This window comes from Phyllosticta capitalensis (assembly GCF_038381095.1).
Source record: "Phyllosticta capitalensis strain CBS 128856 chromosome Unknown BKA78scaffold_5, whole genome shotgun sequence".
In the NCBI taxonomy this organism is placed as follows: Eukaryota; Fungi; Ascomycota; class Dothideomycetes; order Botryosphaeriales; family Phyllostictaceae; genus Phyllosticta; species Phyllosticta capitalensis.
The window spans coordinates 2,451,981-2,477,285 of NW_027117443.1; the positions used below are offsets into that span (position 1 = coordinate 2,451,981).

At 56.2% G+C, this 25,305-nt stretch overlaps 9 protein-coding genes across 9 annotated transcripts; 7 read left to right on the top strand and 2 right to left on the bottom strand.

Moving 5' to 3' along the window:
- Positions 1-135: 135 nt before the first annotated feature.
- On the top strand, positions 136-2,071 carry BKA78DRAFT_315381 (uncharacterized protein). The gene has a single exon (XM_066888539.1). The coding sequence runs from the start codon at positions 324-326 to the stop codon at positions 1,734-1,736; it is 1,413 nt and encodes a 470-aa protein (XP_066744789.1). The 5' UTR covers positions 136-323; the 3' UTR covers positions 1,737-2,071.
- Positions 2,072-3,865: 1,794 nt separating this feature from the next.
- BKA78DRAFT_142209 (uncharacterized protein) lies at positions 3,866-6,049 on the top strand. The gene is made up of 2 exons (XM_066882790.1): positions 3,866-4,546; positions 4,592-6,049. Exons 1-2 carry the CDS (start codon positions 4,125-4,127, stop codon positions 5,964-5,966), a joined length of 1,797 nt encoding a protein of 598 aa, XP_066744790.1. The 5' UTR covers positions 3,866-4,124; the 3' UTR covers positions 5,967-6,049.
- A 1,386-nt stretch (positions 6,050-7,435) lies between these two features.
- Positions 7,436-9,701, bottom strand: BKA78DRAFT_315387 (uncharacterized protein). Its single transcript, XM_066888540.1, has 5 exons — positions 9,291-9,701; positions 9,021-9,229; positions 8,805-8,964; positions 8,014-8,746; positions 7,436-7,954 (listed from the first exon to the last, which is right to left on the bottom strand). The coding sequence occupies exons 1-5, from the start codon at positions 9,355-9,357 to the stop codon at positions 7,921-7,923; spliced, it is 1,203 nt and encodes a 400-aa protein (XP_066744791.1). The 5' UTR covers positions 9,358-9,701; the 3' UTR covers positions 7,436-7,920.
- A 414-nt stretch (positions 9,702-10,115) lies between these two features.
- On the top strand, positions 10,116-10,974 carry BKA78DRAFT_353175 (uncharacterized protein; the record flags this gene model as incomplete). The annotated part of the gene is made up of 3 exons (XM_066891502.1): positions 10,116-10,209; positions 10,584-10,710; positions 10,761-10,974. The coding sequence occupies 3 exons, from the start codon at positions 10,116-10,118 to the stop codon at positions 10,972-10,974; spliced, it is 435 nt and encodes a 144-aa protein (XP_066744792.1).
- A 3,279-nt stretch (positions 10,975-14,253) lies between these two features.
- BKA78DRAFT_142244 (immunoglobulin E-set) lies at positions 14,254-15,160 on the top strand. The gene is made up of 3 exons (XM_066882792.1): positions 14,254-14,501; positions 14,554-14,806; positions 14,863-15,160. The coding sequence occupies exons 1-3, from the start codon at positions 14,343-14,345 to the stop codon at positions 14,991-14,993; spliced, it is 543 nt and encodes a 180-aa protein (XP_066744793.1). The 5' UTR covers positions 14,254-14,342; the 3' UTR covers positions 14,994-15,160.
- A 524-nt stretch (positions 15,161-15,684) lies between these two features.
- On the top strand, positions 15,685-17,067 carry BKA78DRAFT_142224 (NAD(P)-binding protein). Its single transcript, XM_066882791.1, has 2 exons — positions 15,685-16,115; positions 16,335-17,067. Exons 1-2 carry the CDS (start codon positions 15,857-15,859, stop codon positions 16,880-16,882), a joined length of 807 nt encoding a protein of 268 aa, XP_066744794.1. The 5' UTR covers positions 15,685-15,856; the 3' UTR covers positions 16,883-17,067.
- Positions 17,068-17,212: 145 nt separating this feature from the next.
- Positions 17,213-18,333, bottom strand: BKA78DRAFT_295964 (Fip1 motif-domain-containing protein; the record flags this gene model as incomplete). Its single annotated transcript, XM_066886546.1, has 3 exons — positions 17,213-18,032; positions 18,082-18,131; positions 18,184-18,333. 3 exons carry the CDS (start codon positions 18,331-18,333, stop codon positions 17,213-17,215), a joined length of 1,020 nt encoding a protein of 339 aa, XP_066744795.1.
- Positions 18,334-18,539: 206 nt separating this feature from the next.
- On the top strand, positions 18,540-20,339 carry BKA78DRAFT_142264 (uncharacterized protein). The gene is made up of 2 exons (XM_066882793.1): positions 18,540-19,165; positions 19,223-20,339. The coding sequence occupies exons 1-2, from the start codon at positions 18,777-18,779 to the stop codon at positions 20,235-20,237; spliced, it is 1,404 nt and encodes a 467-aa protein (XP_066744796.1). The 5' UTR covers positions 18,540-18,776; the 3' UTR covers positions 20,238-20,339.
- Positions 20,340-21,292: 953 nt separating this feature from the next.
- Positions 21,293-23,977, top strand: BKA78DRAFT_353180 (uncharacterized protein; the record flags this gene model as incomplete). Its single annotated transcript, XM_066891503.1, has 1 exon — positions 21,293-23,977. One exon carries the CDS (start codon positions 21,293-21,295, stop codon positions 23,975-23,977), a length of 2,685 nt encoding a protein of 894 aa, XP_066744797.1.
- Between the last annotated feature and the right edge of the window lie 1,328 nt (positions 23,978-25,305).

Below are 25,305 nucleotides of genomic sequence, written 5' to 3' on the forward strand. Positions count from 1 at the left end.
TGGACATTGATGTCACATAGTCCTACTATGATTTTTCACAACTTCCCATGCGCAAAGACCTTCATGGCCGAGCAGCGACTGACAATCGCCAATAGATTCTTTAGCAAAGCTTGCTTAGCAAGATGAGTGGTCTCGCTCACGTCTTTCCCTTTCAAAGGGCACCGACACCTCCACCAGCTGGCGAAGCTCATCAGACACAAAGTCAGGCCACGGATCAGGATCAGATTCCAGCAGTCCTTGTCGATGAAGTGGAAGCCGCGGTGGTACAAGGCGAAGATGTTGACGGTACTGCCCGAGCAGCGCCTGCATTGGCAGATGAGACGATGCAGGTGTTTGAGCCTTTGGAAGTCGGGGACTTGACACCGGCCCCGAGTGAACAGTCTGGAAGCAGCCCACGAAGGACACCTGAAGAGGTACCCAGGGCTGAGTCAGAGGGTATGCTCGAAGCGGAGGCGCAGGATGCACCCGTGGCGGAGGGCCAACCGAAATCAGACCCGGTGGACCCTCAATCGCCTCCCACCTCGACGCTCAGTGAAGAAACAGCCCGCCCGGCCCTCACTAGCACTGAAGCATCACGCTCCAGTGATTCCAACTGGGTATCCAGACCCGTACAAGATAGAGTAGAGGAATCACAAGATTCGATCGAGTTTCCAGCATATTCATCCGCATTCATTCCTGAAACTCCAACACAACCTGCCCCTGAAATGTCGCCGCAAGATACCATACAGACAAGCAAGGCCCAGGACGAAGCCCAAGCAGCCGCCAAGTCAGCTCCTGCTCCATTTCCCATCTCCCATGTTGCCAAGAAGTACTACATACACGACCCGAACACCATTGCATACGTCCGCAGCCAGCATAACATGTGCGGCGTCCTCATCGGCACTCTTCCAAGTCACCCACAACAAAACGTCTTTCTGGGCACGCCTCTGTCGCTCATGCCAGAAGAGGCACGGCGTTTGGTCGAAATCGGTGCGGCGTACATTGTGGACGACACGGCGGCTCACAGGGCTGGCATGCTGGCCGGTGGCATCCCCGAAGCAGAGCGCAAGGCATTCGCACGTGCGATGGAGAAGCAAGGCATCGAAGCCATGCGGGCCACGCAGAAAAAGGCCGACGACGTCAAGAAGGAAATCCTCAAGAAGAATGCAGAGAAGATTGCAGCGGCCAGAGAGGCCAAGCAAAAGGAGCGGCAGCAGAAGAGGGAGAACGCGGCGCAGGCACAGCGCCAGGCAGAGGGCGGCGAGGACGGCGCATCGGAATCCCTCTTCGACACACCACCACCACCGCGTCCATCTTCGCCCGCCCCTTCATCTCACAACTCCGGCGTCACTTCAGAGGAACGCTTCTACATCACGCCCACGACGTCGCACCCGCCTCTCCCCACGCAGCCCTCGGCCGTCGAGTCGCGCTCGCTGCTTCCCCCGGCGCCGGCGTCGTACCCCCTCTTCGCATACCTGCACTCGCGCGGCTTCTTCATGACACCCGGCCTGCGCTTCGGCTGCCAGTACACGGCGTACCCGGGCGACCCGCTGCGGTTCCACAGCCACTTTTTGGCCGTTGGGCTCGGCTGGAATGAGGAGTTTGATCTGATGCGTTTGGTTGGCGGTGGCCGGTTGGGCACGGGTGTCAAGAAGGCGTTTTTGATTGGGGCCAAGGAGGAGGCTGATGATGGGGTGGGGGAGGGAGATGCCGCGGAGGGAGTCAGGGCTTTTAGTGTCGAGTGGAGCGGCATGTAGAGGGAGAGTTTTGGGTGGTGGGAGGGAGGTGCCGATGGGGAGGGCTCATCATCTAGAGATGGAGCACTGGGATCAATGTTGATAATGACATCGAATTCATCACCATCGAACCAACTCTCTACTCTCGTGTCAAACTGCTATGGAGAATTTCGTTGACTGGCTCTTCGCTCCCTGGACTTGTGATCTAAGCTTGGATTTTGTCACCCAGGAAATCTGAAAAAGATTGCCACAAACTGAGGAGGAGATGACCAAAAAACGAGATACCATAGGCTTAACCATCCACTGATTTATCACACTACAAATCAAACCCACAATTGATGATGAGAGCAGTCAAACTCCATTCCATTCCAACATTCACTACCTGATTGTATGTAGCAGAGCTTGAAGTGACCATTCAAAGCGTCATCAAAACCGTCCACACATCTTTGGACAAAAAAGGGCACATGTAGCGAAATGGAGCGTCCAATACATCCGTACCTAGTCGCAACCTTGCTGACTTGCGAGCTTGCTTACCTACTCACTTGTTTACCCAACAAGCACCTTCTTCACCTCCTCTTTCATGCAGCTACCAATCCAAGTCCAATGCAGCGGGCGGGCATCGAGCTCGGGTCGGGGCGCTGGGTAGCGCTTCCCCGGACGACGACGAGGAGGGTCGCGTGGGTGGGTCGTTGGTCGTGTTGATGATATTCTGGCACTGCCTCAATCCACAAACGCAAATCCAGCGGGAGCCGACACCATTGGCTGACGAGCGAGGGGGTCCGGTCGTTGAGGGCTCGGTGTTGCGAGGCTGGCGGGCAATCAGATCGGATCTTAGGGGGAAATGTCCGAAGACCGAGGCCAGATGAAGAAACCCGAGATCAGATTGATGGACAGCCAGCAACAAATGTCCGAACGGATGGGTGGGAACAGGCAAAATGCGGGGATGGTGCAAGCAAGCAAGCGAGCGAGACACACAAGGGGGCGTGGGAGGTAGGGTAGGGGGCCATTTACTGGTACCAGTGAGAGGTGACGGTTATCTGATGTCAGTGCAGGGCAGGGCGTGGTGGCCGAATGGGGAAGTGTTGGCGCGCTGGTTAAGCGACGGTACATGAGAGTACAGATAGGGGCTGGGATTTGTCAAGATTGGGCTTTTGTCGAAGTACTGACACTTCTGTCTGTACCTAGGTACGCTGTGGATTTGTGAGACTGAACAACATTTGAGTACAAAGCGAGTCTTTGGTAGCATAGGGCATATCGGTTTGAAACCACCAATGAGGCTGCATACGAACACACTGCTGGAAACCCGAATAGTGAATGCATGATAGACAGCCGGTATACCCTAAGAAAGCGAGAATGGTGTGAATCGGATTCCGACAACAGCACAAGGAGGCGAGAACCGTGGCGGGTAGGTAGGTAGCATTGACGCCAAGATGTGGAGTTGATGGTTCTCCACGTGCGATGCCAGGAAGGCCGTTTGGCAACGAACATGTAAGTAGAGGGGCAGCCAATCAGCAAGGGGCAGTTGGTCAGGAATATGCACAATGCCTAGGTTCCTCGAGTAGGCCAGTCGAGCCGGGTTGTTCTCTGACATGGCACTCTAGCACCATAAAGTCTGTAGAGGTCTGGGTCGGCGCAAGAGCAGACGGACACGGCCGGGAGCCGCCGCGCGTCTGTGAAACGGCACGGCAAAGATAGGCCGTGACATGAGCTAGATGGGGCACAGAGCAAGGATGCTACAATTTTTTTTTTCTTTTCGGTGTCGTCGCTGTGGTTTCAAGGGATGCGAAATCGGACTGCAAAAAGAGCGCGGCATGATGTGGTGGAGAGAGGTGACCGGGGTCCGATATCGACATGGGAGGACATGATGGAATTGGAGTTGTTGTTGTCGCTGGACTGATTTGTAAAAAGAGAAGAGGTCTCATAGCAATTAATTGTCAGAACAATGATGTTGAAATACGGGAAACACCAACACGAAGCTGGACAAGTGAGATGACATGTCGTGATGGCGATGTGATCTCCGAAGTGATCAACGGTAGACCGCTCTGGTCGTTGGGCCAATCAGCAACCGCCCAAGTGCGCTTACGCGCCAAACGGGACCCAAGCACATCTCCAATCTCCAACCTGATCCATCCACTCGCTTCGCCCCAACCCTCGACAACACAAGACTCTCGCTACTTATCGCCCGCTGCTCGCTCGTCCACCCGGAATCAAGCTTTCCCCCGACTCAGCCTTTACCACAACGAGCCTACTTGCCCTGCCACGACTCCCACACCTGTACCTCCTCCTCCTGGACACCGCCCAAGGATCTGGCCTATCTGATAATCGCCGCCCAAACCATCTCCGCACCACCCCTACACACCTCTCGCCAAATCACCCCGGACTTCTTCAACCCTCACCGCTCATGAAGTTATGACGACCCTCTCTTCCAATTCGCCCTCCGTCATGACGACCAACCACCCATCTCGGTCCGACAATTCGGACTCACCCCTCAATCCTCAGCCCGCCGCGAACCCCGTTTTGCGACAACCCTCCAAGGAAGACCTCGAGGTCGCCCGAGAGCTCAGTCTCTTCAGTCACGCCCAGGAGCAGCACCAGCAGTCTTCGAGGGACCGAGACTCCGCAAATCAACCTCCGAGCATGCCCGCTGAAAAACAGCCTTCTCGAGACGCCGCAAATGAAGCCCAAATTGCAAATGAATACCACAGCCTGGACGACATACAGCACTACCAACCAGGCCAGCAGCCCCCGCAAGCTCGTCTCTCTCCCTCTCCGAGTCCTCTTGTCTCGAGACAACCCGCCGCGAGCTCACCCATGAACGGCCAGACTTGCAGGTACGTCCCTTTGCTTCATTGACCGACTTTTGCTAATTTTCGTAGCAACTGTGGAACAACGCGCACTCCTCTCTGGCGGAGATCACCCACAGGAGAGCCGATATGCAACGCCTGTGGCCTCTACCTGAAGGCGCGCAATCAGTCCCGCCCGTCCAACATGAAGCGTAACACGGCCCAAACTCCGACCATGTCTGTCCAGCAGGCCCACGGAACGCCTGAACCGCATGGACGAAGCCAGTCTCCATCTGTCTATCCTGGTGCCCCAGCAAGAGCACCCTACGTCGCTGCAGAACACGCTTCTGGCGGGACATGTCCAGGGGGTGGGCGTTGCAACGGCACTGGTGGTCAGCAGTGCTGCAACGGCTGTCCGGCTTACAACAATCGCGTCTCCAAAACTGCTCAGTACGCTCTTGCTCACGTGAATCCCAATGGTGCCGAGCAGGCGCAAGCATCCTCATCAGCAGGCGACAACTCACAACCTCAGCATTTGGCGACTCCAGCCGGCGCGAGCGTAATACCAGCGTGTGCCAACTGTCGAACCACCGTCACGCCACTCTGGAGACGCGATGAGCAAGGCCACACAATCTGCAATGCATGTGGCTTATACTACAAGCTACATGGCGTCCACCGTCCAGTGCAGATGAAAAAGCAGGAGATTAAGCGAAGGAAACGCGTCGTTCCGGCAGCGCCGGCAGAGCCTGCCCATCATCTCTTTGCCCAGCAACCACCGCAACAATATCCCCAGCAGCTCGGTCACCAACCCCCGCAACAGGAGCGCAGTCCTCAGTCTTCAGTTTCTCCTGCAGCAACACAACAGTCTTTCTCGGACAGGCCAGCAGACTATCCTAGATCTGATCAAGAAGTAGCCGCACACCTCCAGGCTGCGGTCAACCAGCCACACGCCCACCATCACCACCACGATGAGCACCACCACCGCTTCGCCCCGCCTCCTGCAGACTTTACAAACTACGTTCCACCGATGCCAGCTCAACGGGCTCCACGGCCCATTTCGCAACAATACCCCACATCCCCAGCATCTTCGATCCCTAGCAAACGGTCTGCGTCGCCCGGTACCGACAATGAGCAGCCTCCACCTCGCTCCACCTCGAACATTCCCCAACTCCTCAACATTGATCCCTCGCTATCAAACACGACATCTGCAACAGCCCAACTCCACATCACTTCGGCCCCAGCCACAGTCGCAAGTCCCACGACCACAACCGGCGACGGCCAGCAGCAGAGCCAGATGCCAACCCCCGCCATCAGCCCGGAGCAGCGACGCGTCAAGCGGGCACGCCTGGAGATGGAAATGCAAGAGTTGAGGCGCAAGGCGCTGGAGGTGGAGGATGAGCTGAGCAGGCTGGATCAGGACGGCGATGCGATTCTGAGTGATGCGGGACAAGGGGCAACGGCGTCATGATGAAAAGAAAAGGTGAAAAGGAAGCATGGCTGTATTATTGGACCTGGATGGACATGGACGTGGCTACGGAATGGACATGGCTACGGAATGGACATGGCATGGGATGGGATCAAGAGTATGAGATGAGACATGCAATCGACTACACGAATGGAATATGATTATGGTCTCAAGATTTTTTTCCTGTATAAAAAGTACTGGGGTTAGAGGGATGGAGAGTGTATTGATTTGGAAAGCGCATGTGCAGCAGCAGCATGAGCAGGCTCACAAGCCGCAAGCAACAATCAAAAATCTCCTCGAAAGCCCGCTCTCGCAGGCCGCCTGCCTCTTCATCTCGCCTCGCAACGCGCTGGTCGTCACTCGCGCGCCGTGCAGTAGCCATGGCGTCCCCCGTTCGGTCTTGGGTCGTCTGGGCACGTTCGTATCGCGAGCAAAGAGGTCGGTCCGCAAGAGTCATTCACAGCAACCAGCATCATTTTTCTACTCATCAGGCAAGCAGCTTCTTTGCTGTGTAAGCAAGGCCGGCCAGCCAGCCAGCCAGCCAGCCAGCGAGACGGGAGTGGATTGATGAGGTGTGGAAGGGCGTGACGGGACTAGCAAGATGCGGAGGGGAGGGGAGGTTGGGTGGTGGGATTGGGGGGAGGACGGACGGACGCCCGAGCCCGAGACTGGCCTGGCTCCGACTACTCCCGTCCGACCCTGATGAGTGGACAAATGCGCTTGTTGTGAGGTCCGAAATGTCGTCTTCGGAGTTTTGCGTATGGCCGAGCATACATATACATACCTAGGTACCACCGCTTTTGCGCGTGTGCGTGTGTGCGACGAAGTCCCCGCGGCTTTCCATGGACGTCAGTCAGGTGAGTTGGGAACAGATGGAGAACGAGCAATGGGACAAATAAAAAGAGACGGGAGGAAGCAGCTGAAGAAGCAGCAGCGAGTCTGGACTGCGGGCATGCTCAGGAAGTCCCTCCCTCCATAGACATGGTTGCTCCTCGGTACCTACATACGGATGGCCGATGGATAGATGGCGTTTTGGTTCTGCGATGAGACACGCGTGAGCTGAGGCAGCGCAAGTGAAAGGAAAGCATGGGCGGGTTGGAATGATGCTGTAATGTGGCAGTGGGGAAAGGATCAGGGGAGAAAGGGAAAGAAGAGGACGTGCGGATTAAGAAAACGGGAAACTAAGACAACGTCAATTGTCAATTGACATCGATGTGCGTAGTAGCTAATGTATCTGTCTACCTTCACTGTATTGACAATCGACACTCGACACGCGCATATCAAGTGTTGATGTTTATTCGGTGTTGTGGTTTGTAAATTCCACTAGGTGACCCACCAATCTTGCGCATCACTTCGGGGGTGTGATTGATTGCGACACTGTGGACATACGGGGTACGTTTAGAATGGATGAGATGCACATTTCATCCGACATGTTCAAGTCGAAAAAAAAAATCACAACCATCACAAGAAGCGAGAGAGTAGTTGCAATGAAGAAGTCCCAATTCTTTCCTTTCCTTTCCTTCCCTTCAACCCAAAAGAAAAGCGGGCCGAACTGGCAATCCAGCTCAATCAAGCCTAGCCACCCCGTGCCGTACATACGTATCTACATTGAACAATAGAAGAAAAGATGAAGGGAAGACAACCATGGGTAGGTCCGCCCTGGCTCCCGAATACCTCCCGTCCTGGTACACTCCCCATCGCATGCCGTCGTTTTTCCTTGTCGGTCCACCTAGCGGCCAACGTGTATCTCTGGATTTCAACTCAAAGTGCACAAGCCGAGATGGAATTCCATGCTTCCCTCGACTGACCGTGACAACTGAATGGTGCCATGATGAAGGGAAGACGACCAAAAGGAGCAACAGTAGGTCCGGACAAACAGTCATCCGTGGTATCTCATGGCCGAGCTCGCGGCCAGTATTCGCGTCGCAGTATTTTCTTGCCTCGCCGCGCTTCAAAATCACAGAAGACTCTGGAGGAAGGGGATCAAAGCACTGTCACAAAGTCAGCCGAACGTTCGCATCGTTTTGCAATGGCAGAAATGGATACTCACCCAATGGCAAGCGTGGCGCTCAGTCCCATATAGGCCTTGGACTTGACCTTCTCCTTGCGCAGCTGCTCCTCGAGATTCTTGTTGCGCTTGGCGGGTTGCACCTCCATGGCCTTGTCCTCGGGGTCCTCGAGCTCTGCATCATCGGCCTTGCGCTTCAGCAGCGACGACGACGAGGCGCCTTCGGCCTTGTTGGCCGCTTCGACCATCTTCCGCGCCTCGGCAATCATCTGTTGCGGGTCTTCGGGCAGTGGCATTTGCGGGTGTTCGGCCGGCACGTCAACCTTGACGGCCGTTGTCGTCGTCTCGATTTCGCCCTGTTTTTGCGTCGTCTCGTCCACCTCGACGCGCACCGTCTCGGGAGCAGCCGCCTTGTTGTCGCCGTTGACCGACTCGCCGCCGAATTCGGACTGCGCGGGCGTCTCGGCTTCGACCTCGCGCAGCGCGCTGGGCGTAGCTTCGCGCGCCTCCTTTGCCGCCTTGCGAGTCGCACGTGGTTTGCGCGGCGACGCGATCTTGCGCGGTGAGGCCTTTGTCGGGGAAGCGGAGCGCAGGGAGCGGGTGCGCATGTTGGACGCTTGCGGGGGGAAGAGGGAAGCCTTGTCGGCGACGACGAATTTTGGTGGGGTGGAGATTTCGTGCGATCCTTTGTCCTTGGTTCCCTTTTCAATCGGCTCCGGGTCGAGCAGCGCAACGATCCACGCCTTCATCGCGTAGTCATCGGCGAGTTTGAGGGCTGCGACGCGCACCGCGTTAGCGACGCGACATTGTTCACACACGGGTTGTTCACGTACCATCTTCGGGAGAGACCCAGACGTTTCCTGCAACCTCTTCGCCGGCGCTGGTCATCTCGCCGTGGTAGTGGCGCTCCTCTTCCTCCTCGGCGGTGGAAGCCCACGGAAAGGCAGCCTTGAACATGCCGGTTGCGCTGATGAAGCCATCGCTGCTGCGGCGCTTTTCGAGTGATTAGCACCGACGCGCGCCTGCACCTGGGATCTGCGTGTCCTCACCATCAAAAAGTAAGACTCGGGATACGACTGGTTCTTGGTGAGGCTGAAGATGCCAGAGCCGCCGAGGTCCTTTGGGAGAGGCACGCGCAAGTGCGCGTAGTCGAATAGGCCGTTGGAGTCGGCGGAAGCGGCATTAGAGTGGGCAACCTGACCGGCTTTGACCTGCAGGTTTGTCTGACCGAGACGCCTCCTCTCGATGAGAATGTCGACTGTGAAAGAAAAGGGTCAGCTCGCGACGGGCGATGCGACGCGCGTTTGTGGCCAACGTACGGGCTGGGGTGTGCTCTGGCAGAATCAGAGGATTCCGCTGGTCGGGGAGGACGCGCTTTTGCACCATGATGTGTTCCGAAGTGAAGTGGGTATTGGGATGAATTGTTTAGAGGGCGAAGAGCGCGCTGCAGTCGGTGTGGGAAGAGGCAGTGGGTGTGTCGCGGTGAAGGATGTCGATCTTTGGGGGATGGTGAAGAGTGAAGAGACACGACACGCGCAGAGCGAGCCACGAGCTCTGACCCTGCACTTACTCCTAGCTCGACTTGCAGTTGAGCTAGTTAGAGCCGATGCATGTGCCTTGTTGAAACTTGACAGCAGCAAACAGCAATTGAATAATTGGTGTTGAGAAGAAGGTTATTGTCTACAGATCAATGAATATATCATCGGCACAGCCAACAGAGGACTGGCGGGTTGTTTTTAGGCGAGCTGCTGCGGGAATCCTGGCTGCAGCGGATGCCTGTCAGGCAGGATGTAGAATTCATGGCACATTTGCTGTTATGGTACCAGCAGTGCAGCATATAAGTAATAAGCAGCATGCAGAGAGAAAAGACAGTGGCAGAGCAAGGAGACACAGCACGCTGTCCAAACAGGAAGTGCACGTGATTGGTGATTGTTTTGGCGGTCAGCCCGCACAGGCGCCAAGCCCCTGGAGAGGCGGTGGGGCAGACGTGGACACAGACAGGGAGGCCAGAACCAGAAGGAAGGCAGCTCCTCCATCCACCATTACGCTCTCCTTGTTCCTGTCCTCTTCACCCCTCCTTCCCTGCATCCATCCCTTCAATTCTTCCTCCGACACAATCCCACAACACTCCCAATTCTGCAACCATGGTTGACGGCCACGAAGACGAGCTCACCCCCGAGCAGACCGAGGGTTTCAAGGTCGGCGAGAAGAAGACCATCGACGAGTACCAGCAGCTGGGTAAGTATCTCCCCCACCATCCGTCGACCTTGCATGTGCTTTGCTTGTCTTGCGCCTCACCTGCTTCAATTTCACCTGGACTTGCTCCGCGACGTCGCTCAAGGGACGTGAATGCTTCGCTCGGTGATGCCAAGTCATCCCGAGCGAGGGACAGCTTGCTGTGCCCCGCCACCACCTCTGCAGCCGCCGCTATGCACGTCATGCCGTTGAGCCTCACCACCATGACGGGAAAAGAAAATTTGTTTCGTATGTTTCGCGAAAGAGGAGGCTCCTGCCATCGCCTGCGGGGCGCGACGCGTGCATTACACCTTCCAGCTCAAATAAGATGCGGGGCAGCGTCCGTCTGCTCACAACTGCCATTTCGAATGAGGAAGTCGCCATGCAGACGGCCATGGCTGTTCGACACCCTTCACCATGGCTCGACTCTGTCTCCATCTACATCTTGACAGCATTCTACCGCCAGCCTTTCGCTTTTACCGTCATTATCAGACTCAAGCATCAGTATTTACAACAAAACCATCGCGGCCTTTTTTGCTGTGACGCTCGTTCAGTCTCAAAAAAGACATCATTGCTCTGATCAAGCATCGTACGACGCCTTTGACCTTGAGCATCATTTTACACTTCATTTGTTGTCTCGGCGGTTCTCAGCCTGCCGTACACGATGCCATCATCCTCGAGACGCACTCGGCGCTCCAGCCGGTCAAGTTCTGCCAATGGTCAACCGAGACGAAGATCTCTCCGTCACTTTCTGCCCCGTTTCGCTAGACCTCAGACTGGAATTCAGCGCCATTACGCTCAAGGAAGGCCAGATCAGCTGTACCAGGACACGGGTCTCGATGCCTTGCGCCGGCTCGGAAGAATCATGCGACGTCGGGAGCAAACCCGGCATCGATCAATGACCTGGCCATCCGAAGCTGCTGACCTGGTATACGCTTCGCAAAGTAACAATCCGGACTCGTACAGGTCGCGAAGAGCCCCGAGACGACCCCAGTCCAGTGCTGACGGGCTCTCGGGCTCTCTGCCTCGATCACTTGCCGAAGCGTTTCCCCAGTTGGATGGACGAGACTTTGGTCAGGAGTCGGGTAGGCGCCCGTTGTCGTGCCGAGAGACTCATTCCGAAGAACCATTCTACCGAAGAGAAAAGATTCAGAGCCGCAAACCGAGTCCAAAAGGCATCCTCAAACACTTGCATGGGATCCCTCGATCAATTTTCGTTTTCGCTGCCCGAAAATCTGGCAAGGCCGATGAAAAGGAGGAATCGTCTAGCGAGAAAGCCAAACCCGCTTCGAAAAGAAGCATCCCATTTTCCACTCAATTCCGGTTTGCTGGACATGAAGGCCCTGGCACTGGCGGACATGCCCAACAAGAGCGACGCGGCAGTCCCAATTCGCAACGTCGAGCAGCCAGTGGCCGACGAAACCACCTCCGCCGAGCCTTTTCAGGGTTCCTCCGTGGGTTTCGCCAACGCCGGACTTCTTTTCCAAGCCTCACTCGCAGTCCCACCTCCCATGAACCGGTCCCGGCCAAGGAGCCTGAACGACGTTCGGCCCTCGACTTCCTGCCTATAACGAAAGGGACCAAAGCCAGATATTATGGTGGTGGCCGTAATCAGGATCCACTCAATCCTTCAAATGTTCGCGGGCTCAGATATGAGGACCTTTTCCCAGGGGTTGCCCCGAAGAATGATGACATCTTGCAGAAGCGTGTCGGGGACCAAATCAAAGCTGCGATACAACAGGAAAAGGATCTGAAAGCAGCCAAGTTGAATCGGGAATTGGAGAAACAAATCGCGACCGCCAGAGGAATCGAAGCGTCCAAGAGAGAAGATGAGAGGCAACAACGACGCGAGCGAGCAGACCGGCGCATACAACGTTTGGCAGACACCAGGCTTGGCAGGACGATCACCTCATCCTACAACGCATATCAACAGAGACGGGAGGAGCAGCGCCCAGAGCGACGTTTTTGGCAAATTGTGGACAGCGACATTCGGCAGTCACGGCGGCAAGAGCGCCAAAATCGACGCCGGGAACTTCGAGAGGCCAAGGAGCGGATCCGAGATTGGAAGCGATGCGAGCGCAAAGCGCGAATCAAGGAAGCCAAAATCCGATTCTAGCAGAGCGAGTTTGGGCAATACGTTGAAAGGCTTCGAAGAAAGTTTCGAAGAATGCGCAAATCCAAGAACCCCAGGGATCGCCACAAAGACAGTAATGATGACTATTTCGGACGCTCCGGTGGACCCTACGGGACTGGAGGCCCAGACCTAGGACCGAGGAGTTATTCTGCATTCGTCCCATCACTGCCACTGATCGAACCGACTCCACCTCTGAATTGGAAACCTGGCGATCGCACGCCGCAATACTCTGACATCACCCGAGTCCATCCTATTTTGCGTAACCATGCGGACGGCCAATTTCTCCGAAATGTAATTGGGCAGGCAATCGACGGCAGACTTCCACGAGGGCTGATATTACCACCTGCTGTATGGAGCGGATGGCATCATGGCGATTCGCCTCCTGATTCGGAGTCGGGATTCCGGTTACCGCCAGCTTTTGCAGCATCTCCTTATTACGACAAAATTGCTCATGAGATGCCCCTCCCCACTCGGCCTGCCGACGATCGCTCTCGTGGCCGCACCGATGAACGCCCAGCTGTGCAAGTGGATGAGCCTCAAGATGCGCATCCAAGTGAGCGTTCAGATGAGCCTTCCATTGAAGGTCCGGAGGAGCGTCCGGACGAGCCTTCCGTTCAACCTCCGGAAGAGGATGAAGACGATGACTCTAGTTCGTCAAGCTCTGACTCGTCCGACAAGACTGAGGTTCCACACAATCGCCAGCGTCGGGATGATGACGACGATGATGACTCGTCTGGTGGTCCTCCTCCACCGACCTCTTCTGCTGGCGGTAATTCCGACCCAGAACCACCGGTTCCTGATTCTGGGGACCCCCGGGCCAGTCGGCTGTCGCAGGCCACAACGCTTTGCTCATGGCAAGGCACTATATCTGGGGACTACGATCAGCATCCTGGATACCATGCTCTTGGACTCGCTCTTCATCGTCCTTCGGGGATTCCCAGTTTCATAGCTCACGCGCCGCAGCGCAGTTCTCCACTGCGGGCCTCGGAGTTGCCGCCAAAGGACGACGCGCCGGAGACATCCAGCAGTCAAACGAGGCCACACCTAGATGAAGAGGTTGAGGCTGGCCAGTTCATTTCTGAGGCGGAGCTCTTCCAGGACGATAAGTTTGAGGCCTTCCCAGTCCCCTCCCTTTCACCCACTTTGTGCGGCTCCGATTCATCGCTCGATTCGGATTCTTCAGAGAGGTTGGAAAGAATGTCTTTCCAACACCTCAACGAAAGATTCACCTATCATGGTGAAAAGCTGCGTCAAACTTGGGACGAGATGAAAGACCGAGAGCTTGACTTGGTAATGCACTCGATTGGCTGCATTCTTCCCATACTGCTGGATGTTGAGAAGCGGATGTCTTCCATGGCTCCACCTTCTGACACGACCGAAACTGAATCGCCTTCTCAAGATTCTGGTTCGGAAGCAAATGACGACACCCACTTTGAGGTGGAGGGAAACTCGCTGGCTCGCCATGACTCACTTCTAGGTGGCACGGGCAAGAAGCGGAAGCGTTTTGATGCTGCCGAGACCAAAGCAGGCCTTGAGGCTGTTGAGGAAGAGGCATTTCCATCAACCGTGGCTCCGGAAGCGAATGGCAAATCCCTGGTCTTGGACGCCGTGAAGGCGCCACCACGCGCACGAGTCCTTTTGCCGAAAGAACAAAGCCAAGTCCAGGAGGTACGGCCCTCGTATGAATACAGCTTCGTCCAGGAGGGGGCGCCTGCATGGGACGGCCAGGTCATGTTCAGTGATCCTGTCCAGAAGGCGCTGCGCTCATCGGACGGCCAGGTCATATTCGGTGACTCTGAAGAACTTTACATGGTCACTCGATAGACCTAAGTCGTCGACTGCTGTTTGTTGCTTTGTTCCATGGTTTGCTGGCGCTGGCGTTTGGAGTTCTTTTCTAGTAGGAAAGACTCCTCTTTCCACGCATCAGCTCTCCAATCATGACAGCCTCTTGACCTACTAGTCTATCCTTCTCTCGCGCAGTTCAACGCGGGCAGCAAAGCACATGCAAGTCCATGTGGATGAAATTGCTAATGAGGTGATTCTAGATCAAAACGACGAGTCTCTTCGCAAGTGGAAGGAGTCTCTTGGCATTGGCTCTGGTAACACCATTTCCGACCCTAACGACCCTCGCACTGTCATCATCCTCTCGCTCGGCCTCGAGGTAAGTCGCCATTGCTCTTCAACCGGACTCTCCAGCTCACTGTTTCTTAAAGGTTGAGGGACGCCCCGACATCATCATCGATCTGTCTGCTCCCGGCGCAGTCGACCACCTGAAGGAGAAGCCCTTTACGATCAAGGAGGGCGCTCAGTTCCGCATGAAGGTCACTTTCAAGGTCCAGCATCACATTCTCTCGGGCTTGAAGTACCTGCAGGTCATCAAGCGCATGGGTGTGAGCCAGAAAACGCAGGAGATGATTGGCAGCTACGGTCCCAACACGACCGACAAGCCGATTTACGAGAAGAAGTGTAAGTGTTGCCCTCAGTTGGTAAGAACAAGCGACAGCGACTCTGACACCAAACAGTCGAACCTGAAGTTGCTCCCTCGGGCATGATGACGCGTGGCCACTACAACGCTGTCTCCAAGTTCGTCGACGACGACAACCAGACGCACCTCAAGTTCGAGTGGTCGTTTGACATCAAGAAGGACTGGTAAAAGATATTGGGAGGACACTGGGAAAAGTTAGACTGCTCGAGACTGCTTGATTGCTTTTTCACAAATGGCCGAAACCCTTCCTTGAAGGCCCCACCCCCATCTTACTACTGGTCCGGTTGGCGACTATCATTTTCTGATAAAAGGCGAATTGAAATTCTTTTGCTCTTTTTTCAAGCGTGAGCGACTAGATGGGTAATATCCAACCAAGATTGTCATTGGCGATGGAAGGGCGGATCGAGTGGGTAGTTGCTCGTCTTCGGGTTGGCGTGGGTTGAAATCGAATGGTGACCTTTTCACCTCTCATCTGCTTGCTTGCCTGTGCTCTGTTTGCACATGAACTCAGCCCAGAGACTGAAGGATCATTCGCATTACTCTCGAATGGAACCATCTCAAGCCGTTCGGCTGATGGTCACTCGGCCGGGCCCGCTGCCGACGGGAGAAGCCCCTGCCTGGGTCGGCCCGAAAGAAAGACGTCGCGGGGCCAGCGAGCCATTGCGTCATATGGAAACCTCTCCTCATTTGCTTAACAATCGGCATGCGCGGGGAACTTTAAGTCATCAATCACGCCAGAAAGGTAGACGATCCGACGGCGGCTGACTAGCAGCTGTAGAAGTTTTTGGATCCCTTCGTCATTGGCGAGGCTTGTTGGATATAAAACGAGAGCTGGTTCTGCAGCCGTGGACAATTGACATTGTTGAACTCGATTCATCCCATCACGCCCGCCTCTCTCTCCGCTTTACCAACTCAAAACCTACAATACCACCACACTCTCGAATTCTCCACTACTACTCCCCAGTCCAGAGACAACCTACATCTCCCATCCCGGCACCCTTCGAACCACCACCACACCCACCCAACGCAACATGACAACCCCGCACATCCTGCTCATCGGCGGCCACGGCAAAGTGGCGCAGTTCATGACGCCGCTGCTGCTCGCCCGCTCGTGGGCCGTCACGTCGCTCATCCGCGAGCAGGCGCAGGTGCCGACCATCGAGAAGCTCGGCGCCGGCCAGCCGGGCAAGCTCAACGTCTTGGTGCGCAGCCTGGAGGACGTCAAGAGCGAGGGCGATGCGGCAAAGATACTGGGCGAGGTCGGGCCGACGGGCGTTGTTTGGAGTGCTGGTAAGTAGGGCTTTTCTGTTTTTTTTTTTTTTTTTTTTGGGGGGGGGGGGGGGGGGGGGGGGAGGGCTGGCAGGGGTGTGAGGGGGTTCCGCGAGCTCCCGGCCAGCTTTGACAGTGTCGAGCACCTTGATGGATCGATCTATTGGCGTCTCCCTCCAACCTCAACTTATCACCACCATCCTCAGTCCTCACTCCCACATATGCTAACACACCTCCCAGGCGCCGGCGGGCGCGGCGGGCCCAGCACCACCTACGCCATCGACCGCGACGCGGCCAAAGCCTTCATCGCCGCCTCGGTCTCTTCGCCCAGCATCACCTCGTTCCTGATGGTGTCGTGGCTCGGGTCGCGCCGCGTCAAGCCGAGCTGGTGGAGCGACGCCGACTGGGCGGGTGCGCGCCACACCTTCACCCAAGGCCTGCCGACCTACGCAGACGCCAAGCTGGCCGCCGACGAGTACCTGGTTGCGGCGGCGAAGAAGCGCGGGCACGGCTTTAGGGCGATTAATTTGCGCCCGGGGCTGCTGAGTGAGGAGCCCAGTCGGGGGAAGGTGCAGCTGGGCAGGACGAAGACGTATGGCGGCAAGGCGAGTAGGGAGTTGGTCGCGCAGACGGCGGTGGAGCTTTTGGCCAGTGGGTATAGGGGTGGATGGTTGGATTTGCTGGATGGAGAGGAGGGACTGAAGGAGGCGGTGGAGAGGGTGACGAGGGAGGGGGTGGATGTTATTGAGGGCGAGGATGTGGAGGCGATGGGGAAGATTGAGGTTTGATGTCGAGGATTGGCATGAGATACGAGAGCGTTGCCCCATTTGTATGAATGTTTCGTTGAACTATTGTCCCCAAGTGGCCCGTGGTAACAGAGGTAGGTTATGCGAAGACCATAACCAAGCTCGAGATTTGATGTCGAGGATTGGCACGAGCGACAAGAGCATTAGTTGTCCCACGTGAATGTTCATTGAATCCCGTTTTCCGATGCCAACCGTGTCCTTGTCCCAGAGCCAGCGTTGAAAGAAGGCATGTCAATGCCTCTGGCAAGCCGTTGATTTACTAACGCCATTCCATGACGGGTATTTGTCTCTCCACTCGCAGACCTACCTTCATCACCACCTCCTGCCGCCACGACCCCCTCGGAAGCCTCCCTGGAAGCCTCCCCCAAACTGCCCTTGCTGGCCTCCTTGCGCTCCAAACCCGCCCTGCTGCGCCGCCGGACCCTGTGGTATGCCGCCCTGCATCATCTGCGCCATCTGATCGAAGTTGAGCTGGCTCGGATCGATGCCTTGCGCCCTAAACTGCTGCATCATTTGCATCATGTTTTCGTCCATAGGCGGCATGCCCATCATCGCCGCAGCAGCCCCAGGGTTGTTCTGAGCGCCACCCTGCGGGCCGCCAGCGCCCTGCTGCGCCGACGGACCCGTGGGCGCACCCACAGGCGGGCCGTTGCCTCCTGCACCTGGAGGTGGCCCTCCCATCCCCGGCGGGATGCCGCCAAACATCATCTCGAACTGGGCCATCTGAGCGCCCATCTCACCCTTGCTGCTCTTGATCTCGTCGGCCAGGCGGCGCTGCTTGAGGCAGTACAGGGTCCACGTAAACTCGTCGAAGCCGTAGTTGAAGTAGTCGGACTGGTCGGCGCCGGGGAGCCGCCACGGCTTGTCGTGCTCCTGCAGGTCCGCGTCGATGTCGACCTCGTTGATCGGCTTGCCGATGGGCGTGTAGATGGGGTTGCCCTCGACGTCCATGGTGGAGGTTCGCACTTCCGGGTATGCCGAGCCTGGCTTTTGCGGTGCGCTGGGCGCGCCGGTTTTGGCTGTGCTGCCAGTCGGTGCGGATTGTGCGCTGCCTTGTGCTTTGGAAGGGTCGGTGGATGCGGTGCGCGCGGGCTCGGATTTGTTGAATGGCTGGTTGAAGCTGCCTCCTCTCCTGTCTGTTGTTAGTGGTCAATTGGTTGTGAGGTAATCAAGGAACGTACGATAGCTCTGGTGCTGGTGCGTCTTTGCTCTCGGTAATAATCTCAATGTCCTGTGCAAGGTCAGTGGAAGACTTGCGTAGGTTGTTGTTCTGCTCAACCCACCGAGTCGTCGCTGTCCTCCTCCTCTTCGCCTTCCTCTAGCGATTCGTCCATCTTCTCGTCTTTGGCTTCATCTTCGCCGTTGGTGGGTTCGTCTTCCTTCTTGGTGACCGGGGTCGAGTCGTCGCCGTAGAAATCGTCGTCTTCCTCCATGTTCCTTGTGGATCGGCGTAGCTGTGCGCAAGAGGGAGAATGACAGGGAGAATTTTTTGAGCCTCGGAAGATTGGGCGAGCGGGCCGTCAATGTGAATAGCGGAGGTGGATGGATTCGTGGTTGGCGGTTGGTTGGTGCAGGCGCTGCGGAGCTTGGACTGGAGCTCTCAGCTTTTCGCGACGCGACTCGTTCCGCCCAAACATTCACTTTCCGCACCCCATCCCCGCCTCGACCCACCTCGCACACACCTTGCTTGCCAGACACACCGTCTTCCGAATACATCGAATCGTCCACCGTCTTCCCGCATTACCTCGACTTCGCACGCCGCAAACATGGCCTTCGGTGGACTTGGCAAGTCCGGCGGCTTGACCATAAACACTGGAAATACTCCATCACCATTGTGAGCAGTTTCTTGTCTAGACATTTGAATCATGCTGACACGATGTTCTACTTCACCAGTGGCTCCACTACCAGCCAACCTCAAAGCACAGGACTCGGCGGTGCGCCCGCAGCGGGCGGCAGCCTCTTTGGCACCGGCGCAGCAACGAACAACACTGGCGGTAGCCTGTTTGGACAGAATAAGCCTGCAACGACTACAGCTGGAGGTAGTCTCCTCGGAGGAAACACAGCTACCAGCGGACTCTTTGGGGCTGGTGCAGCTGCAAGCACCACCGGAGGCAATCTCTTCGGGTCGACGAATACAGCAACGAGCGCTGCTGGTGGAGGACCATTCGGAAGCGGTACAACCGCGACGTCGCAGCCACAACAACAGCAAACGGGGGGGCTGTTTGGCAATGCGCAGACAAACCAATCTACGGCGCCTTCATTGTTGTACGTTGCGCCCCTGCATGATGACAAAGGAGAATTCTTGTTAATATGATTCTACAGCGGAAACAGCGCAACCCAAAACAAACCCTCCCTCTTCGCATCCTCCACCACAAACACCTCTCAGCCCCAGCAAAGTGCGTTTGGCGGTGCCATGAACAATCAGCAGCAGCAGGGCGGCGGCGGCTTGTTTGGCACCGGCGGCGCTTCTACAAACCAACCCTCCACTGGGCTTGGCGGCAGTCTTTTCGGTCAAAGGTCTACAGCTCCGAATCAATCTACCTCAGCCTTTGGCACCGGCCTTCTTGGTGGTGCTTCAACAAACCAGCAAACCGTGCCCGGTGTCCGCATAGATCTGAGCAACATCCGAGGTTCGACGCGCTTCTCCGATCTCCACGACGATCTTCAAAGGGAAATTGAAAAATACGACCAATTCATCCAAGATCAAATCCAAGCGCACGACAAGTGTGCGGCCTTTATCGACGGTTCGATCAAAGAGAGCCTCTCCTATCTGCCTAGCGATGTCGAGTTTGTCAACACCAAGGTTGAAGCGGTGGAGACGGCCCTGGACAACGACAGCCAAGCCATTGCGTCGTTGAAGGAGACTTTCAAGCTGGACGCCGAGAATGCGCGCATCGCTTTCCGGGTGATTGAAAACCTCAAGCTTCCCGCGCAGTACCACTACTCTGGGTCGATGTGGAACCCGGTACAGCAGCCGATCAAGGCCAAGAGCGACACCCTAACCGACACCGACGACAACACGGACCTGGTGGCATACTTTGCCTCGCAAGCAAAGGACTTGGACAAGACGTTGGAGACGCAGGCGCGGCTGCTCATGGAAATTGAACAGCACCTCAGGACGGTCGAGTCGACGACGATGCAACAGCTCCAGGAGTCGATGGCACGAGGCAACGTCGCGGACGGAGTCAGTGCTAGAGAGAGCCGGCTCAGGGAGCTGGCGCAGCTGTTCCAGGAGATTCAAAAGGCCATTCTGTTCGAGGCGCAGAAGGTGGGCGACTGCAGGGAGAAGGTGGTGGAGGCTAGCGTGGGTCAAGCTGGTGGACCGTGGAGACGTTGAGAAGGGTAAAAGGCATGTTTATATGAGGAGAGCACGGGGAAAAGTATCGTTTTCTGCGCGGCTGTGGGAAGGATAATTGCAGGCATTGGCGTATGGGCGCTATCACACATCTTGATGGGCTTTGAGCATTGGGTTCGTGGTAGAAAGATGGGCATTCTGTTGGGTCCCCTCGAAGTTTCTTCAGCTACTTGGTATACAGAATCATGGAAGACTTGGCTCTCCACAGTACAACGTGGCATAGTGACGTGGAGTTGGAGAGCAACGCTGTTCAGCCGCCATACCCAGTCTATATAACTGTAGTACCTGGTTGGGCTTCGGGCGGATCGGGGGAGGGGAGGAGCCGGGCGGCCCACGGACGGCTCGCACCGACGGCGGTCTGTGATAGAGAGCTGAGGGACTTTTGACAGAGCGGGATGCAATTCATTGATGATGATGTGTGCATTCTGATTGAAGATTGGGAGTTCTATGCCGTCCTGTTTTGGACTAGCGCATCAGCTGTGCTGGCGGACGGCTCCCGCTCTCCACATTGATCGTATTCCGTCCCGCTGATCATTGTGGAGGAATATGGGGAAGTTGGTAGTCGAGAGAAGGTACTGATAATGAAGAAGTTCTGGTGAAGTTTGTAGAGGACAGACTGCGTTTACATATCAATCGACTTGCTGCAGAAGGCTGAGACATGATGTGCGCGGTGTTGAAACACCAGCACTTGACATCCTGGTAGCACATCGCCGAGCTCCCGCCTGCGTCGCCCAGACCTGCCCTCGCGCCTCGCTGCCCCTCTAGAGCTCAGCTCAGAGCTTCCCAACACCTCACCTCATCGAATCACTCCTCCATCTGAACGCCAATCTCGTCCGCCCCCTGCCTGCACCGCTTCCTCGAGCTTCCCACCTGGCGACCACTACACACGCTCGTGTTTCTGGACACGGTTGCCCGCTCGACTCGCCGCATACAGACCATGGTCACCACTTGCGTCCACTAAAGCTCGGTCCGCCCGCTCCCCGCTTACATGATAAGTTCCTGGTGAACAAAGGTTGCAGACGTCGCACTGCGCCGCCATGTCGCCTCGTCTCTTTTCGACCGATGAAGAGCTGGGGAAGAAGGACGATGACCACAAGCCGGGCTCCGTCCGCCCATGGACCCGCCACATTCCTGTACACTACCGCAGAAGAAGGACTGTTGTCGTGCTGGGCGCCGTGTTTCTGCTATTTCTTTTGCGGGCCCTAGCATCGCCCTCTCTCGACGATGACGCGCCAATACCTCACACGGGCTCTTCGTGGGGGAGCTCCTTCAGACCGAGCCGTGCGAGTCCGCCAGAGGGCCCTCCCCCACGAGACCCTGAGAACGATGACACCGACCAAGCCAGCCACATTTACAGTGGAAAGATTAGATTCTATGACCTCGCCGACTCGCTCCACAAAATTACCTCGACCAATGGCCTCCGCGAGAAGAACAGAAATGCATTATTCGCTGCGTCCAACCTGCAGAGCGTGTCGGCGTTGCTGCCCATGGCCTGCGAAATGGCCAAGTGGAATCGCAACTTTGTCCACTTTGCCGTCATGGGTCGCTATGACATTGGGCTCGGCGACATTCTCGAGGTAAATGGCATTGACAGGGACGGATGCGCCGTCATATGGCACGACGCGCGACCAGACTATGTCATGTTCAGCTCAGACAGACGGGCAGAGGCAGTTGTCAAGGCGGCCATGGGCCATATCCACAACTTCATGCACCCTCAAGTCGTCATTACCGACGACCCGCAGCGCGAAGACCTCTTCTTTGTCAAGGGCATGGCCCAAAAGGCCAGAGAGTTCAACATCCCTGTCATTGAAATTCCAAAAAACAGAGCCGACACTCTGGAGTGGATGACGCGCCTGGATACAGGCTCTCTCAAGTCGTGGCACCGACCCACTGTTGACATTCTCATCCACGCTCCTCCCAGGTCCTCCGGATCACTGGTCAGACTCGTCAAGTCCGTAACAGCAGCAGACTATGCTGGCTTGAAGCCGCCTCGAATACTCATAGATCTCCCCGCTGATGTTGATCCTCCGACCTTGCGGTTTTTGGAGCGTGTCGTGTGGCCACCAAATCCCGTGCCAGGCACTCTTCGACCTCACGTCAACCAAATCGTTCTCAAGCATCGCATCCCTAGGAAAAGGCTTTCCGAGGAGGAGGTCTCAACCCGATTTTTGGAATCTTTCTATCCCACGGACCAAGGTGACTCGCACGTCATGCTGCTGAATGCCAACACAGAACTGTCTCCCCTGTACTACCAGTACCTGATGTTTCACCTCCTCGAGTACAAGTACTCTCCTTATGCTGGCCACGACAAGGGGCACTTCTTTGGCATCAGCTTGGAGGTGCCACAGTTCCACCTCAACGGCACAACCGCCTTTGAGCCACCTCTTGTGGCTTCTATGCGCAACGAAAAATACCAGGTGCGGGAATACATGGATGAGCCAACACCCTTTACGTGGATAGCCCCCAATGCCAATGCGGCCCTCTACTTTGGCGACAGGTGGAACGAAATCCACTCCTTCCTGGCTAACCGCTTGGCGGCTTTTGAGCTCCAAAAAGACCCAACACCCCGGCCCCGAACCGTTCATGAAAGCCAACCGAGCTGGATGGAATACTTTCTCGAGCTCATGCGCGCACGCAACTACTGGATGCACTACCCAGGCATCGATCCAGCAACCCACGCTCTGGTCACTGTGCACAATGAGCTTTATCAACCTCCTGAAGGCAGTCTTCCTGGTCCAGATGTTGACGAAGCCGATGAACCCGCGGAGGATGCTTCGACGCCCAAGGCCAAACGCAAAAGCAGTGGTGCTTCGCCGTTCCTCACTGGCGAAACAGATGCGTACAACCCGCCGCTACACGATGAACTCAGCCTCGCGTCTGGTGGAACTCCCTTGCATCAGGTACTACCATTCGATGGCGATCCGCCGGAGCTCAACGCGCTGCCATTGCTCTTGCACAACGGCACGGACGTGGCGATCGAGGACGCCCGTACCGTGGCCGAAGAAGTGACGCGCAAGTTCCGCGAGGCAATCGGAGGTTGCGGAGCACCACCCGAAGGAAAGAAGCGCAAGGTGGAAGGAGGAAGCGCTCGGGATCTCTTTTGTTTCGGAGATGAGGGCGAGGAGGTTTGGGAGAGGGAAAAGGGGCTCACCAAGGCGGAGAAGGAGGCAGTCGAGGCCGAAGAGATGGGCGATGACCGCAAGAAGGCTGGCGGAACACCAAAGAGCCAGGAGAAGAAGCCCGCTGAAAAGGGCCGGACGAGCTACATGGGTGAAGTGATACCGGAGGAGGCGAAGAAATCGGACAAGAAGGAAAAGTCAAAAGAGCAGGAGAAGGGCGACGACAAGGAGAAGGAGAGTGATGGAGGTGCGAAGAAGACTGCCGGTCCCGACACGGAAAAGGAGACCAAGGAGAAGGAAGACAAGGAAGACGCAAGCGAATCGAAAGAAAAGGATGGCGAAAGTAAGGAGAGCGACAGCAAGGACGGCGACAGCAAAGAGGCCGACGACAACAAGGAGACTGACGATTCTGCATCATCTACTTCATCGTTTGGGGACGGCACCGCGAGCATGAGCTGGGCTGAAGACGAGAAGAGGAAGGACACGGCAAAGTCTGCTGCCGCCACCGACGGCGTGAGCAGCAACGGCAACAGCAAAGGCGAAAAATCAACATCATCGGATCGCGGGCGCGAGAAAGAGCGGCCGCGCGATAAGGATATATAGACTTTGATACTCCCTTGGTTCTTGTTTGCGGTTCGATTCGTTTTGCCTATTTCCGCCATTTGAGGGTCGGCGGTTGATGCTCCTCGGGTTGCTTTTGCGTTTATCTGTTGGGGAAAAGGCGTTGTACGGACCTAGGATCAGACTTTGTATCTGCAACGGCAGCAGAACAGCAGCAGCAGCAGCAGGACATCTGCATACATTCTTCACCTGAACGGTCTGAGGGTGGCACAGTAGCAAGCGGGCGGCGGCCAGGGAGCATCCAGCCTCTCTGGAAAAGGCACTTGTGGACGGACTGAAGTGCCTGGCGTTGCGGCGTGAGTGGATACCACGGTATCTCGTCTTTCCATGTAATTACTGTTTTTTCTACGTGTATGGATGATGGATTGGCTGGCTTTTGTACCTATGTACGTACGGCTGGTGATGGGAGTATAGAGATTTCGGCTGGGAAGCTTACCTGACTTGGTCCGCAGCGGATGGATGCAGTGCCGTCTTTATGCTTCGGATATGCTTCCACACTTGGCTCATCCTTTCTCTGGCAGTAGCGGCCTTCCAGAACAAAACAGATCATCGAAACAGCTCTAACCACAAACTCTCGGCTCCGCGCAAATGCATCGTCGTCCTTTTCGAGGTTAGAATAAAGTTGCAGATCACGTGTTGGCGACATTGGCTCGTGCACTGGTAGGCTCCCTTATCTCTTGCGACCAGCATTCCAGCAAACCTCGCCTCCCGCCTTGCGCCATGCGCTCCCGCAATCTGATCTCAAAGTCTCCGACACGGCTATCTTGCGTCTGATCCCCGGTTCATCGGGTTGAGGCTTGAAATGCTGCGACGGGACGAGCAAAGTGGTTCCTGAAGATCATGTGACCGCCGCGACGGACGTCATGACGACGAAGCGAACGAGCGTCCGCAAGCGACGCCCAAGCGGCCCCACCGACCCCTGTACATTTCTGGTTATATGTCATCCAACGAAGATTGTATAAGCATCAGATGCTTTTGCGACGGAATCTCCCCGCATCTGCTGTTCCTCCTCGGGGAACCTCTGGTCTTGCTCGGCCGTGTCCTTGCCAAACCAAACCCTCTGTCATTTGCATTTGTCAGACCAACCGAAATGGATGTCGTCAGGATGCGGCAATACCGCGCGACGCCCACCCCGCTACCCCGCCGCGCTCTGCGTGGTGTACCCGCAGCAACCGTTGAGCGTAGGGTAGTTGCCGTTGTGAAAGCTACTCCTGTACGACCATGCCCTCCAAGCACTTTAGACTTTACGCCCGACTTTTCTAGGGACCGACGACCACCTTGGCTGCCTGGCGCGTTTTTTTTTCTTGCCC